We start from the raw sequence: 16,398 nt of genomic DNA on the forward strand, positions 1-16,398 counted from the left end.
AAAAGTTTCATTATGGGGATCAAGACGGTGATTGTACCTGAGGCATGTGGTGGTGGGCATCGATGAAATCAGTTCAGAAGGGTTTGTTCCCATCTGAGTGAGTCTGGGGGTAGGAATGAATTCAAGGGTAGGGTGGTTTGTGAGTCCTGGAAGGCTGTATGAGGATCTCACGCACTCCAGGCACAAGAAGCAGAATAGTAGCACCTTCTAGCTGATCTGGGGGGATGTGAGAATGGAGTGTGTGTGTGTCTGTGAATGTGTATGTCCTCCCAGAAATGGAACCCACCTAAAGCAACTTCAGTTTACTCACCTGCAAAATAGGACAATAGAGAAACTGCCTCACGGGGTGGTTGTGAGGGTGAAATGGGAAGGCCCCATGTATGTTGGTCATTCTTTCCTTGCCCATATCCCTTGCTGCTCCTGTCTCCACCTACTGCCACCTGATTCCCCATCCTCAGTCCCCATTCCCATCTCACCTCCCTCCCACCCTGTCCTAGAGCCTCTGCATTTACAGCCATTCCATTTTTTGGAATGCTAAATATGGCCTTCGGGAATACTAACGGCAGGACTTCTCATGGAAAATATTGCCATTCTTATTGGGTTTATTTGTTGTTTTGTTCTGTTTTTTGAGACAGGGTCTTAGCTCTGCCACCCAGGCTGGAGTGCAGTGGCTCGATCATAGCTCACTGCAGCCTCCGACTCCTGGGCTCAAGTGATCCTCCTGCCTGAGCCTGGGACTAGAGGTGTAAGCCACCACACCTGGCTAATTTCAATCTTGTTAATACAAGCAGTTTTTACTCTTGTTTTTTCTTAATTTGTTAATAATCACAAACAGAGACCCTGTCTCTAAAACATTTTTAAATAAATAAATAAAACCTTAAAAATCCCAAATAATAAAAATTACCATTTCCCAGTAGCCTCCATCAAAATTAATTGCAAAAGAATTCAAAAGTTTGATGTACTGTTTAGCACACAAATTGTCAGTTATTGAAATAAAAATGTTTGCTTCTAGAAGGGGTAAAAAATAATATAAAGACAAATTCACAAAAAACAACACATTTGGCTATGAAATATTTCATAATTTACAAAGCAATTTCAAGAGCATTATTTATTTCATGCTAACATCATTCCTATAAAGTAGATAGTACTTGCTTTTTTACCCCCTTCTAACAGACAATGAAGCTAAGCCTTCAAAAGATTAAGTAAATTAGTCTCTGGATCACAAGGCCAGTGAGCTTGAATACAGACTGCAGCCTGTTTTCCAAGGGGTATAAGCAAGAGGAAGGGAACAAGTTGTTGGGACTAGGGAAGGGGAAGACTCAAACGTTGGATGGGGGCAGTGGTGATGATTGAGGATGAAAGTGGGCATGGAGTAGGTAGGATGGGAACAGCATGCTCAGGACAGGAAGGTAATGGAAATGAGATCAGGATAGGCATCCAGGAAGGAGGAATAAAGATGGTTATAAGGATCGGTAGAGGTGGAGTTTGAGATGGCGAGAACACAGGTTCTGCAGCCGGACTGCCTGAGTTTGAATCCTGGCTCTGCCACCTACCAAACATGTGAATTTAGGCAGGATGCTCAACACCTCTTGATTTCTTCATTCATAAAATGGGGATCATAAGAGTATCTACCTCCTAGGGTTATTGTGAGGATCAAATGAGTTAATACATGAACAAGCACCTGCCCTGGCACAAAATAAATGTGATATGTGTATGCTCTCTTTCCCTCTCTTTCCCCTCCCCTCCTTAGTCTTTGTCTCCTTCCTTTCTGTTATGGTTGCCATTGATGTTGTGGTTAGGGGGGTGGTTTGGACTGCAACAGAGAAGGGAGTTGGGACAGTGGTGTTGAGAATGGCATGAGCGTGAGCTGGCTGTGGGGATGAGCGGGGATGGACCTGAGACTTACATATGCGAAGGAAGGGGGGCTGGGAGGAGATCTGGATGGGGCTGCAGAAGGTTGGGATGGCACGGGATGAGGATGAAGAGTGCAGAGGACTGAGGATGCAGTGGGGTTGAGGATGGACCAGGGGAAGGGTGGATACTGGATGAGAGATGGTGACCAGACAGAGGTGAGGTTAGACATAAGGCAATCGTGAGAACGGAGTGATGAGTCTGGGAGCCACCTTGTCTTCTTATGAGAATCTTCTTCTTCAGACTAAACCATGGTTCTAGGACACAAACCCTCAGGGGAGCAATTCCTAGCCCTTCCCTAACATCCTCCCCAAACCCCGCCAGGATCTGTATACACACATATACACTCGCATGCAACTGCATGTCTGGACCTAGCCCATGTTGCTGGGATGCAGACCCCTCCCGAAACAAATTCAATTGGCTCTAAGCAGAGAGGGTCTTTTGAGGGAGTCTTCATGGCTCCCATAATGAAGCCCAGTGATCCTGGCACAGAGCCCCTCTCTTCAGGGGAATGGCTTGTGGGTTCCACGCCCATTACTACCCCCAAATACACCCAAACTGCAAATGTCCTGGATGGACCCAAGACAAAGAACTATCTCACTCACAAGAGAAGTGGGCTATTTTACTGATATTGTACTGCCTACCACCCCAGGAAATGGTATGATGTCTCAGGCCCAGCTCATAAGAGCAAGCATTCATAACAGTTGTACCATGAAAGTCCCTTTCCAGGTTGCAGTTGCTGGCTCAGAAGAATGCTCTGTCTTTGGGACAGTTTTTCTCTTTTTTGGAGACAGGGTCTCACTCTGTTGCCCAGGATAGAGTGCAATGGCACAATCATACCCCATTGCAGCCTTGAACTCCTGGGCTCAAGCAATCCTCCTGCCTCAGCCTCCCAAGTAGCTGGGACAACAGGTGCTCACTGCCATGCCTGGCTAATTTTTTAAAATATTTCATAGAGATGGGGGTCTCACTATGTTGCCCAGGGTGGTCTCAAATTCCTGGCCTCAAGCAATCCTCCTGCCTCAGCCTCTCAAAGTGCTGGGATAACAGGCATGAGCCACTGTACCTGGCCATTTCCCTGCTTCTGAAGCCCTCAGAGCCAGCGTCCCCAGGGCAAGTCCCCTTAACTTTTCCTAGCATGTCCATTTCCTCACCTTTTTATACTCACCCTCCAGGGCCATATCAGCTCCTCTGTGAACCCCTCCCTGATGGTCCCTCATCTCCCTTATTCCTTCCGCCACCCCAAACACAGAATTAGTCTTTCCGTTCTCTGGGTTTCGACAGAAATGTGTTTCCCAAATGTGACCCCTGGAACGCTGAATCTATAAGATGATCCATGGAAAAAGGGTTCCATGCTCAAACAAGTTTGAGAAATCTTCTGTATATACTGCTCACCCTCCTCCAGAGCTGACAACGCAGACTGGCACAGCAGAGGCCCTGAGGAGTCCCGCAGTAAAGAACAGCAGTTGACATTATTTAACCTGGTATTTCCCAAGCCCCTTTGATCATGGAACTCTTTTACTTCACGCCTACTGGAACATGCTTCAGGAAGTGCTTCTACTGCATTGCGTACAGACGTCTACCAGCATATCACACTGCACTAGCATTATCCGTGCCTGGGTCTGTGTCCCCTGATAGACTGTGAAGTCCTTGCTGGCTGGGATTGTGTCTGAGTCATCTGTGTCCCCAGTGCCTAGCACAGGGTCTGGCACATGGTAGACAGTAATAAATATTTGTCAAATGCAGGAATTTCCTGTCTGTTACTAAGATAGGAATATGAAGAGCACTTCAGAGGCAGGGAGGTTGCTGGCAGTGCCGGGGACAAGGTGCCTGGTGACAGTGGTGATGGGAACCGAGTGACACAGACGTGCTTGCAGACTGTGGAGTTCTGGGCCCTCTGAGGATGTGGTCCATCCTGGGGAGTCTGGGACAGAGAGAGGTGGCCAGCAGCCTGGGGATTCAGGCACTTTGAGGCCTGAGCAGGGATTTTATAGACCTGGAGTGGCCTCCATAGCACAATGGTCAGAGGGAGCCTGAGGAGGGCAGATACCAGCCCGGAAGGGGTGCCACCGTCCTGTATGTTGCAGGCACAGCATGGGCAGATTCGGGCTAGCACACATCGTCTTCAGAGGGTCTGGCTTCCCTGAATCATCCACTGCCCCATAGCCTCCTGGGCTTTGGGCTCTGACAGACGGTTCCGTGAGGAACAGGCTGACCAGCCAGCACTATTTCATTCCTCTTCCTGGGGGGGAAAAACTCCACAAAGGCTCTTGAGGAAGGTCTTTGTGGACTTGGGAAGCACCAGACCTTGGGGAAGACTGGGCCAGAGGGGACACAGGAACCAGTCAGAGAAAGCCTTGCAAGCCAGCCTGAGCACCTCAGCCACTAGAGAGCCTTGGAAAGGTTCTAAGTTGGAGGAGTGATGGGGCCATATTTGTCTTTCAGAAGCTCACTCTAGAGCTCTGTAGCCTGGGACCAGGAGCCGTCCCCGTTGTCCAGATGCGAGATGACAGTGGCCTGAACCAAGCTGGTGGACGCTGGCCTGGAGACGAGGACGTGAACAGGAGGGGTGCTGGGAGGCAGATGGAGAGGACTTAGTGGCCGTCACGGAGTGAGGTGGGAGGGCCTGAGGCTCACCCCACTCCAGGTGACTCAGTGGCCTGAGCAGGTTTGTGGCTGGGGAGAAAATGAGCTTGGTTTCTGCCATGGCAAGTCTGAAGCGCTTGTGGATCACCTGGGTGGAGCTGGCGGGGGACAGATGGATACGCAGGAGCAGGCGGAAGGCCCTGCTGCAGACGGAGGTTTGGGAGCCCTGAGCGTTGGTGAGATCCCAGGGGAAGTGCGGAGAGAAGAGGTCCAGGGACGGCCCAGGGGTGCACCAAGGTCTAGGGAGAGCTCCTCACCCCAAAGGCTGTCACTGAATGTTCTGAATGTCGGGGGCGGGGGTGGCTAGAGCAGGCCAAGAAGTACGTGGAACAACCCGAGTCCCCTCCAGCCCGCTAACTCGCACCCACTCATGTGTACACAAATCCAATCCCACATCTGTGTCCTCACTTGCAAGCCCACCTCACCCCGCACCCCTCCACCCTGCAGGCCTCTCTCCACGGCCCCAGCCCTCCCCGCAGACCCCGAGGTTAATCCTCCCCTCCCCCAGATTAGGGGCGCTGCCCCACTTTGTGCGCCCAAGTGCCCCAGGCAAAGCCCGGGACGGTTCCCGGCCCTCCAGGCAGCTGAGGTGAGGAGGGCGGAGGGGGGCGCGGGGAGGAGACACAAACGGGGGAGGGGACCCGGCTGCAGCTGCCCCGCGAGGGCCGGGGACAAAGGGCCTGCTGGCGGGCCGGCCCGAGCCGTTTTCATGCTTGTTGGGATTAGGGGCAGGAAACGGCGCTCGGAATGGTGCGGCTCAGCAGTCGGGTGAGGCGCGGGGTGGCGCGTGGGGCGGGCTCGGCCCCGCCCGGCCCCGCTTTGTGCGCAGCCCCCGGGCCACTCGAGGCGCCGCCAGGCTCCGCGGAGGCCGCCCCTTTGTCTGAGCCTTTCGGGGACGAGCCCCGCCCGGGGACCGCTGAGCACCAGCTGAACGCCACGAGGTCGCTGCCTCTACCCCGGCCCCGCACGGAGGGTCGGGGCTCCCCTCGCGCCCCTCCCGCGCCCTCGCCCCTCGCGCTGCTCGCGTCCCCCCGCCGAGCCCTCTTTCATCCCCAGTGACGGGGGTCCCGGGGGACGCAGCCTCTCCTCCAGCTCGGCTCTGACACCTGAGACCTCAGCAGGATAAAGCCCCCTTTCTCCCGCGCCGCCACCTGCCCCGCCCGCCCGCAGTCCCCACCAGACGAATCTCCTCTCAAATCCACTGGTGATAAATGAGAATGCAGCGATTAGGGGATCGACCGGTTCTGAGCCTAAGGGCTTGGGGGAGGAGCGGGGCCGGGGTCGGGGATCTGGGTGAGGATAAGGTTTGGCTGCCAGAGCCTACAGGCCTGGAGAGGAGAGGCAGGCACATTGCTGGCAGTCTGGTGCCAGGACTGGGAGAGTATGGGGGGAGGGGGCTGCTGGGACGGGGAAGCCTATAGGGCTGGGTGCAGTCCTGTTTCTGAGAGGGCTGGGGGAAGAGGAGGGAGCACACATGTGCGTGTGTGTCCGTGAGTGTGCATTTGTGAGTGAGCCCTTGTGCGGATGTGCGTGCATGCATGGGTGTGGGGGCTGGTGGCTGAGCGTCTGCCGTGCCCTGTGGGCGTGGGCACGTACACCTGTGTGGATCTGAGGTCTGGCTCAGGTCCCAGAACATCCCCATCTCATGCTCCTCTTCTCACCACCAGCATCCATTAAACTCATGGGTCTGGGATTCAAGGCCCTTTAGCAATGCTTTTAAATACACAGCACAACTGCCCAGCTGCATCTCCTGTCTCTGATGGCCTTCTTGTTCTCTCCTGAACAGCTAGCATTGAGGAAAACATCCTATGGCCAGGCTCGGGTCTAAGCCCTTCACATGTGTTAACTCCTATAATTCCCACAGAACCCTATGAGAGAAGTACTACTGTCACCCTCATTTTACAGTGGAGAAAAGTGAGGCACAACTAGTAGGAGGAGGATCCAAGACATCTGGGTGCAGCCTGCACTAGCAATCACTGTCCTCTGTTGCCTCAGCTTCTACTGGTTCTCTAGGCTCTTCTTCCTCCAGGAAGCCTTCCTTGATCAGGGCTCACATTCCTCACCCCCTTTTCTTCCTGTCACTGGTTCATATTGTGAGTAGGAGGCACTAACACTGGGTTTGGGACAAGGCTTGAAGGGAAACAGAGGCAGGAAGACAGGTCATAGGCTGCCACCAGGGGGCATTCAATCTCCTTAGAGCTCTAAAATGCCAGACCCCTCAAAGGGTAGGAAATTCGTACACGGGTGGAGAAAGATCTCCCACACAGAATTTAGGATATACAGAAGTAAAAGTTTATTTACTTTCTCGAGGAAGAAAGAGGGAGAGACGGAAAGAGAGAGGGAGAGAGAAGGAAAATGGCATGGCAAGAAGGAAGGTGGAAAGTGCCGGCCACTGAGAAGCGGGTAGGTGGCTTTAAAAGGTAAAAATGGGTTTTTTCCCTCCACTTCAGCAGACTGATAACAGAAGTGGCAGTGAAGCCATGGCAGTTGTTCTTTATTTCTTTCTTTCCTCTGTGAGGCCGGCTTGTCTGAGTCATTGGAATCTGGTCCCGGGAGGAACTGAGGCACAGAGTTCACACCCCTACTGTCCCTTAGGGCTCTTCAAGGGTGAGAAAAGGAAACTCTTAGAGATAACAAGTTAGCCCACAGGTGTTTTAATTCAACAAAACAAAGGGGGTAGTGAGTTTTCTCTTTAAAGGGGCAGTTATGTGTTGTGGCTTTATTCCTCTTACTGTTTTCCTCTGTTAGATAAGTTATTAGTAAGGGCACCTTTTAATCCCCCCGCTGGGGAGCCCACCTACCATTTCTGCACCCTTATCCCCCCAACTCTTTACACTTTTCCTCAGTTCCCAGTTCATTTCCTGCGCCCAACCTTTAACCCCATCTCCTCTGATCATACTTGATAGGCTGACATAGTTGGTTTCCCTGAAGAGAACGTTCTCAATGGACCCAGCCTCACACTGCCCTCCTGCCAATCCCTTCCATGCCTCAGTCCTATACCTGCAGCTTGCTCCGACCTCTGCTGTGTGCCTGCCCCTCCTGGTCTCCTACTAAGCAAGACTCCTCATGGAGCTCCCAAAACCTGGATTAGACTTCCTTGCTCCTAGTTGTGGGATTTCATTCTGGTGGGAGGAGTCAGCAGGTAGAGGTGGCTGACAGACCAAACCCCTCCCAAGTACATGAACCCTCCCTATTCTGCCCACTGTCCCAGGGACTAAGGAATTCCCACTCCAGTGACTTTAAAACAACCTCCCAGGTACACCTGTCTCTGGCTGAGACCTGCACAGAAGGCCAGTCCTGACTTCCCCTCTCCTAGGCTCAGAGTGGCTTGTGCACTAGACTTTTGGATGCAAGTCTCATCTACCTGTGCAGACCAGAGCTGCTCAAGGACAGGGGCAGGCTCCTCAGGGCCTTTGCTGAGGAGGCGGTCAATCTTCTTAAAGCATATAGAGCGCTTGAGGTCCATTTTCTCATTCAGTCCTTACAAGTGCCACAGATGAAGAAACTAAGTTTAGAGAGTGTAGACCAGGTCTGCCCATGGGAGGTGCAGCAGTAGCCTCAGCACTCCCCATGGTTAGGGCTAATGGCCAGTGGACCTGATAGGGAACCACAATTCTTGGCTGGGTTGGCTCAGCCAGTGGAGCCCTGCCTTTTTCCCTGCCCCAAACTCTGACACCCTGCCTGTGGCTCCGACTCTCTGCTCTTGCCAGTCTTCTTCCCAAACCTGCCACCGCCCATGGGCTGGTCCTCTCCCTGGACCCTCAGTGACTAGCAGAGGTCCTTTAAACCTACAATACACCGCACTGCTTCCTTGGTCTGGCCTTCATATTTTTTTCAGCTCAAAGATCTCTTTTATGGAAAGGAATATTAGGCAGCTTTATTTTTTAAAAAAAAGATGACTTTCAGATTTTAGATTCAAATTTCTTACAGGGCCAGGAGTGTTGGCTCATGCCTGTAATCCTAGCATTTTCAGAGGCTGAGGAGGGAGGGTCACTTGAGCCCAAGGAGTTCGAGACCAGCCTAGGCAATATCAAACCACCCCACCATCTTACAAAAAAATTAAAAAATTAGCTGGGTGTGGTGGTATATGCCTGTAGTCCCAGCTTCTTGGGAGGCTGAGGCAGGAGGAATTATTTGAGCCCAGGAGTTTGAGGTTGCAGTGAGCTATGATGATACCACTGCACTCTAGCCTGGGTAACAGAGCAAGATCCTGTCTCCAAAAAAAAAAAAAAGAAAGGAAAAATTTGTTTTTCTATGAAAAAATTAAGTGTGCATCACAAAAGCACTATTTATAATAATAATCACAACTCTTATTAATGTCATTTTCTGTGTGTCAGGTATGGTTCTCAGTCTTTTACATATCACATATTCACTTAATCCTTGCAACAACCCTATGAGGTAGTTATCATTATTGTCTCCATTTTAAGATGAGGAAACCGAAGCTCAGAGAAGTTACTTGACTTGCCCAAGGTCACACAAACGGAAAACGATGGAGCCAAGGTCCAAATCCAGGGTGTCTGGCTTCACAGTCTGTACCTTAACCAGCAGTTGTGCTCAGAAGCCTTTGTACATTTAGAAAAGGGACAGTCCTTCTGAAAATTCACGCTCTTGTGCTCTGAGAGCTTGACACTGTCTCGTTATTAGAAATCTCCTCTCAAATTTAGCTACAGCCCTTTGCCAAAACAGCTCTCAGTACATGGCATTTGCTAAAAGTGGTTCAATTTTGTTTCTGTTTAAGTGTCAAGTACAGACATGGTAAGAATTATTAATGTCCTGGGTCCGGGCCTATTTCAGTGAGAAGTATACTTTGTTATTTTTACAGATGGGTTTCTCACTATGTTGCCCAGGCTGACTGCAATGGCTTTCCACGAGCATGATCATGGTGTTCTATAGCCCGAATTCCTAGCCTCAGGCAATCCTCTCACCTCAGCCTCAAGAGTAGCTGGGACTATGGGGGCCAGCCACCATGCCTGGCAAGAAGTATACTCTGTGAAGCTTAAAATATGTTTGCCTTGTTGGAGGGGCAAAAGGGGACATGAGATTTCTCTGAAATGTTTCAATTTTTATAAGTAGAATATAATTATTTGTATAAAAATTAATTTATAAAACATGCCTTTATTTAAGCAATCAAGTTATACCCTTGGTGGTAGGCAGCCTCAAAGATGGACCTGGATGATCCCTGCCTCCTGGTATTTACAGCCTGTGTAATATCTTCCCCTTGAGTAACTTGCTTCTAACCATAGAAAATGGCAAGATAATGCAATTAGGTTGCAGAAAATTGTGGCTTCTGTCTTGCGAGCACCCTACTGCTTTCTTGGTTTGCATGCTTTGAAGAAGCAAGCTGCCATGTTGGAAACACCCACATGGCAAGGAACTGAAGGTGGTCTCCAGCCAGCATCCTGAGAGGCACTGAATGCCACCAACCAAGACCACACACCCAGGACTGACACCTTGCTTCAGAGACTGTGATGCAGAGGACCCAGCTAAGCTATGCTCAGATTCCTGACCTACAGAAATGGTGACATAATGAATATGTTTTGTTTTAAACCACAAAATTTTAGGGGAATTTGTTATGCAGCAGTAGCTAACTACTAAACCTTCTTTATAGAAATAATGAATTTGAGGGAGGAGAGGCCAGGACAACTATAGTGACGACTGGACATAGGAGGGGTGGGGGCTGGAGCCAGGGCCAGGCCAGCAGCAGCCCTGGATCTGGGAAATCTCAGACTTGGAAACTGAGGGTCCCGCTTAGTACAGAAAACAAAAGAAAAAGCAGTGGCTCATGCCTATAATTCTAGCACTCTGGGAGGCTGAGGCGGGAGGATCGCTTGAGCTGAGGAGCTCAAGACCAGCCTGGGCAAGAGCAAAACCCTGTCTCTACTAAAAATAGAAAAATTAGCTGAGCATCGTGGTGTACACCTGTAGTCCTAGCTACTCAGGAGGCTGAGGCTGGAGTTTAAGGTTGCAGTGAGCTATGATGATGCCAATGCATTCCACCCAGGGTGACAGAGCAAGACTCTGTCTCAAAGAAAAAAAAAAAAAAGAAATTAATAAATCATACAAAGTAATGTAAAATAGAAGATATAGTCCAAATTGGCATCAACAAATACCTTAACTCATGTACATACAGTTGGCCCTCTGTATCTACAGGTTCCACATCCTCAAATTCAACCATGAATCAAATATATAGTACTTTTGATCTGCAGAGTTTGGTATCTGTGGGGGGTCGTGGAACCGATCCCCTCAGATACCAAGAGACACTGAATATTTTAACTACATCTATATTAAAACCATCTAAGGACTCCAGCTCAGTTTTTCACAGTCAGGGCACACCCCAGGGAAAGGTGACTCCAGGGCACAGTTGAGTATGAGAGAGACTGTGTGTATGGTATGTACATCACAATTTATTCAGGCCCAAAGGTGACTTAGGACAAGGACGATCCCGTATGGGGCTCTCAGTGCAGAGGCCAAGTCTTCCCCGTCGGACTGGGAGGCCCTCCCCCATCAGATTGCCAGGCCTGGGGGTCCGAATTCCTCCTCCCCAGGGTCTTCCTCTAGAGCTACCCCAGCTCCCAGTCCAGGACCCTGCTCAAAAGGGGGGCTCAGATGGTGTGGAAAAGAGGCTACCAGACTACAGGTAGAAGAGAAACACATCCTCAAGAAATTTAATTCTCTGCCCCAGTTTATTCATCCCGGATCATTCCAGAGGCCAGGTTCACACTCAACATGCAAGAGGTCCAGACACAAGTTCCCAGGGCCCATGCTTCACTCCTGCTCCCTCTACCTTTCACCCACCCACCCGTCAGGGAGGAAACTTTTTAGCGATAGACAGGAAGAGCCCCCACATTTTGCAGATAGGGACATTGAGGGCCAGAGGCAGCATCGGTGACTTCCATGCCACTGTTCATCCACTGGGACCTTGCATTCTTTTGGCTCCCAGGAGTAAAGCAGAGAGCTCGGCTACCTTAGTCGTTGGTTCTCCCTGAGACTCATCCACTTTCCAACTCAGCCTGTGCCAGAGCCTGTCAATCCCCGCTTCAAGGGCAGTGCAGTGAAAGAAGGGGGTATGACCCAGTATCTAAGAACTTCCAGAGGCTCGGCTGACAACACCGCCCCCTTCCTACCCTGGAAAGCCAAGCTCTGGCTCCTCTTGACAGTCTGATTTCAGAGAAATGGACTAAATCAATTCGACCTCCAATGTCGCTAGAGCCAGAAAGGCACAGCAAGGTAGAGGCACAGAGAGGAAGTGAGATCTTCCCCAACAGCGTGTCTATTACTTGCAAGCTAATAAACACACGTTCCTTTTCATCAGAAGCTTAAATCAATATGGTTTTCAACCCAGTGGAGAGGTATGGTTTGTTTGGGAACTGGCATTTGAGAATTCCCGTTCTCCTATTCTTCACGGGGTTGTGCCATTGTCATTTCCCCACACTCATCTCCTGCGTGCCCAAAGGCAGAATTCAAGAGGGACAGTCCCCTGTCTCCTCTGTCTCTACCCCCACCCCTGCCATCATTTCCATCACCACGCCCAGTTCCCCTCCCTGATACCAATTCTCCACTAACTGCCCTGACAAAATTACAGCCATGCAAAAATGCCATGGCAGGCCAGGGCAGCCACTAAATCTCTTACAGCAAAGCTAACATTAGGGACGATAGCCTTAGCAGAGCAAGGTCTGAGTTAGGTGAGGGGAAGGGAAAGGAGAGGCAGCTTGGGAAATCCCAGGAGAATGGATCAGCTACAACCCTCCTATAAATAACAGCAGGCTAGCCCTCTCTCTCCAGGAAGCAGAGGGACACAGTGGAGAAAAAAGGCTGGGGTAGGCCATGGGTAACACAGGGCGTGGGTGGATGCCCCACAGGTGCAATCGGATATGTATTGGCACACACCTGCTCAATGGTCTGCCTGCAAATACATATGCTCCTAATGCACTTCCCATGCTTGCACCTGCACACAGACACTGACCACAGGCCCACACACTCAAATTCACTCATATGCACACACATCTTTGGCACATCATCCTCACTCATGCACATATGCACACGCAGCTGGGTACCTGTCCATACATACATATACAAATTTACTTAACTCTTACAAACATGTTACACACATGTATGTTCACTCTTACGCACTCACACATAGGTCTGCTTATAAGTTAGCTTGTGTGTACACATCTGCACACACAGCACACTTAAGCTCATTTACACATGCTTAATGACATGCCTACACAAACCTACATGTTAGCACATATACATTCTCATGCTTACCTGCACTCATGCCAGCAAACAATCATGTACTTACTGTATACGACCACACACATGCCTGCAAATATACACACATACCCTTGCACACTTGTGGAGGCACATGCCTAGCCCTGGTCCTGGGGCCTGGATGGTGCTGCCCTCTGCTGGAGACAGCGGATAAGCTCCTTTCGGTTGTCTAGGATAGTGTCGAAGCTCTCTTGCAGCCGTGCCTGCTGGTCAACCAATTGGTGCTGCAGGCCCCGGATCCACTGGAGTAGTGCCAGGCGACGGTACATCACCAAGTGCACGTGATGCTTCTCCTTCTCCCGCTCTTTGTAGCGCTCCTGCGCCTGCAACTGCTGCACAGCCTGGGCCACCGAGGGCAGAAGGGGATCAGGAGGGCCAGGGCCTCGAGGGGTCCCACAGGCAGGCTCAGGACTGCTGCCAGGGCTGTCGATGCTCAGGGAGCTGCTGGCATAGCCGTTGTCTTCCAGAGGGGAGCAGACAGTGCCAGCACCACTCATCTTCTCAGGCTCAGTCCCAGGAATCTCTGCCCCCTCTGGGGGGCTACGGACCCCTTCCTCAGGGAGTCCAGGGGCCTGGAAGGCCTGGTTGTCAGAGGACGATTCCGAGGAACTCCTCATCAGGATAGGTTCCACTTTGCCTGGTATCCCATGCCAATTCTCATTGGCATCCTTGGCACTTGCCATGAAGTTGGAGTTGCTGTCGGGTTGGAGCTCGGGCTGACATACTCCAGGGGCCAGCCCTGGCTGGACGGCAAACATCTGGTCTGCAAAGGGGAAGCAGAAGGATGGGTCATAGCAGGACAGGGTAGGTAGGGTGCCTGAAGTCATAGCTACCTAGCTGCAGGGACAAGGCAGCAAGCATGAGCCTGGCCACTCCCCATCAGTCCCTTTCCCTTGACTCTGGTAATACTTCCCTTCGTGGTTTTCCTCCTCCCTCTCTGCCCGTGGGTTCTCAGCCTCCTGCAAAGGGTTCTTCCTCAGCCCTCAGAGGCAGGCTGTCTTCTCATTCTCTGCTGTAGCTTCAAGAACCATCATATGTTGGTGACTCTCAGATCTGTCTCCAACCTAGATCTAACTGCTACCCAACCCTGCAACCAACCACAGGCCCCTCGAAGTCTACATGTCCAATCCAGCTCTCCTTCTCCAGCGTCCTTGGCAAAATGGCTCCGCCCTCCATCCAGTCACTCCAGCCAGAGCCAGGGAGCATCCCGGACTCTTCACTCTCCTTCCTTCCCCCATCTAATCGGTCACCAAATTCTGGCAATTCTTCGTCTTCACTTACACTTGCTTGGGTCAGGCAATCTCTGACCCAGATTATTGCCCCAGCCTTTTTGCTGATCTCTCTGCCTCCAGTTAAAATGTACATTGCACTGGTCACAGCTCGGAGTGCCCTCCCTAAACTCCTGCTAAACCTCTACATGGCCTACAAGGCCCTGCTTGATCTGGCCCCTGCTCACCCCTCCACACTTGCCTCTCACCTCTCTGCCCGCATCACACCAACCTGCTCAGAGATCTGAAAACACACCACTGTGTTTCGTCCTCCTCACACTTTTCCTTTGGCCTGTAATGTCCTTCCTCTCCTCTCCCCTCCCCTGCCCTCCGAGCGCCTCCCTTCTCCACCCAGCAAATTCCTTTTTGTACTTCAAAACCCAGCTCTAATATCCCCACCTCTCTGAAGCCTCCCTGATACTCTCCCCACAAATACACAAACACAGTTAATGATGCCTTCCTCTGGGTCCCCACAGCTCTGAGTACACACTGGCTTATCCAAGTTTGTGTCCTGTCCCTGGCATACACAGTTGATGGTCAGTAAATTTCTACTGAACTGGCATTTGCTGTTTAACGGTGTCATAACAGAAGTTTACCATCTGGCTCCCTGACCAGACCTGGAACTCCTCCATATATCCTCCGTCATATTCCCAGGAGCCAGCACAGAGCCCAGCAGTAGCAAGTGGCAGCACACGCAGGCACTTGCTGAGAGGGTGAACATGAGCGGGGACTGCAGTGGACTTCCATGCTCAGGAAGACAGAGCCAAGGTAGCAGGAGGCCACTGCTCACTGCCCAGGGCTGGAAGAGCTGCCTTCAGTTCTGTCCCTGCCGCCCCCCTCCCCCAACTGACAAGCGTCACTCCTGAGCATGCTCCCTTCCTTCCAGGCTGCCTGGAACGTGTCTACTATCTTGTGTCCCTGTCCCCAGCTTGCTCCATCCTGAGGCCCTGGAGGGAGGGCACTCCACACCACTCTTCCTTCTCCAATAACCAGCTTCTACCAAAAGTAGGGCCTGAATTGACAAGAGGTTTATACTAACCGCACATTACTACTTGGATTAGAAAAACTGAGGATCATGAAGTGTGGGGGATACTGTAAGTGGAGCAGGCACTAGGAGAAGCTCTATAGGGGGCAGGGACCCTCCCCACCCCCAGTAGCGGGCAGAAGTCCTGGAGGGTGTGGTGTAGGAACAGCTTTGTAACCTGCGTACCCCCATCCCTCTCAGCAAGGCTTATGGGAAGGTGCTTGGAGATCTCCTCTTGCCCCAATTTTTTCTTTTTCCTAAACTTGGGCGGGGCCACGAAGGAAGCTGGGATGGGGTGGGGGTGAGGGTGACCTAGCACGGGTTCTCAGAGCTGTTGAAATGGGAACCCAGACACCCCAAGATGCGCCGGGGGTGGGGGGGGGGTAGCTGCGTAAGATTGGGGGAGGCGGCCTCCTTTCCTGGCTCTGCAGGGGAGGGAGACTACCCCCAGGAGACGGAGGACCGAGAGCGTCCTTCCCTAATCCTCGCTCGGGAGGCCGCTAGGCGGGGGCTGAGACTCCCCCCTCCCGCGGCTGGGCCCAAGCCCTCCCCGCCGGGCCCAGACTCACTGCCTAGAGGCGCCCGCTCCGGCGCGGCTGGCTCTGGTTCCGCCCGTCCGGGTTGGGGAACTCGTCACTCTGGGCTGGGGGGTGGGGGTCCCCCGGCCTGGGCGTCCCCGCGGCCGGGCGTGGGTGCAGGGCTCCCGGGCGGCGCGCCCAGCCCCAGGCCCGGACTGCGGAGTCAGGCGGCGTCTGCGCGGCGGGGCGCGGCGGGGCGGGGCGGGGCGGGGCGGCCCACGTGGGCCGGTTCGGTTTTTCCGCCGGGCCGCGCCGGAACCGCCTCCCCCGAGTCCCCGCCACGGCCTCTGGCTGCCGTGACCCGGGCCTTCCAGGTCCTGTGTTCTCTCCTGCGTTCTCTCTCCAGCCTTCGCTGGGCCCCTCGGATCGGTTCACCTCACCGCAGACACAGTGACATTTCCGAGATGAACATCTGATCGGGCACCACCTTCTGGCTTTAAACGCGTCTATGTGGTCCCCATGACAGGGACAGCCCTAAGGCAGCAGCCTCTCCAGCCTCGTCCTTTAGCTCCCTCTCTGCGGTGGGGCCTGTGCTCCTTTCCGCCTTTCCCTCTGCCTAAAATTCGCTCCCCCCCTCGACGTACTCATATTTCAGATCTGAGAAACCCTCTCTGACTCCCTCGACCACATTAGTTCCCCCTTTTATATTTAGGGTTAAGGCGCTTTGGTTCCTTTTCTTCATAACATTTATCACAATTTGGAA

The 16,398-nt window shown here is 52.2% G+C and overlaps 1 protein-coding gene across 1 annotated transcript; it reads right to left on the minus strand.

The window, feature by feature from the left end:
- Positions 1-11,361: 11,361 nt before the first annotated feature.
- C8H1orf216 (chromosome 8 C1orf216 homolog) lies at positions 11,362-15,862 on the minus strand. The gene is made up of 2 exons (XM_069477664.1): positions 15,687-15,862; positions 11,362-13,588 (listed from the first exon to the last, which is right to left on the minus strand). The coding sequence occupies exon 2, from the start codon at positions 13,581-13,583 to the stop codon at positions 12,924-12,926; it is 660 nt and encodes a 219-aa protein (XP_069333765.1). The 5' UTR covers positions 13,584-13,588; positions 15,687-15,862; the 3' UTR covers positions 11,362-12,923.
- Between the last annotated feature and the right edge of the window lie 536 nt (positions 15,863-16,398).

This window comes from Eulemur rufifrons, chromosome 8 (assembly GCF_041146395.1).
Source record: "Eulemur rufifrons isolate Redbay chromosome 8, OSU_ERuf_1, whole genome shotgun sequence".
Lineage (NCBI taxonomy): Eukaryota > Metazoa > Chordata > Mammalia > Primates > Lemuridae > Eulemur > Eulemur rufifrons.

Bases quoted from the DNA above. Each gene is read 5' to 3' on its own strand.
- C8H1orf216 (XM_069477664.1), bottom strand. From the start codon at position 13,583: ATGTTTGCCGTCCAGCCAGGGCTGGCCCCTGGAGTATGTCAGCCCGAG.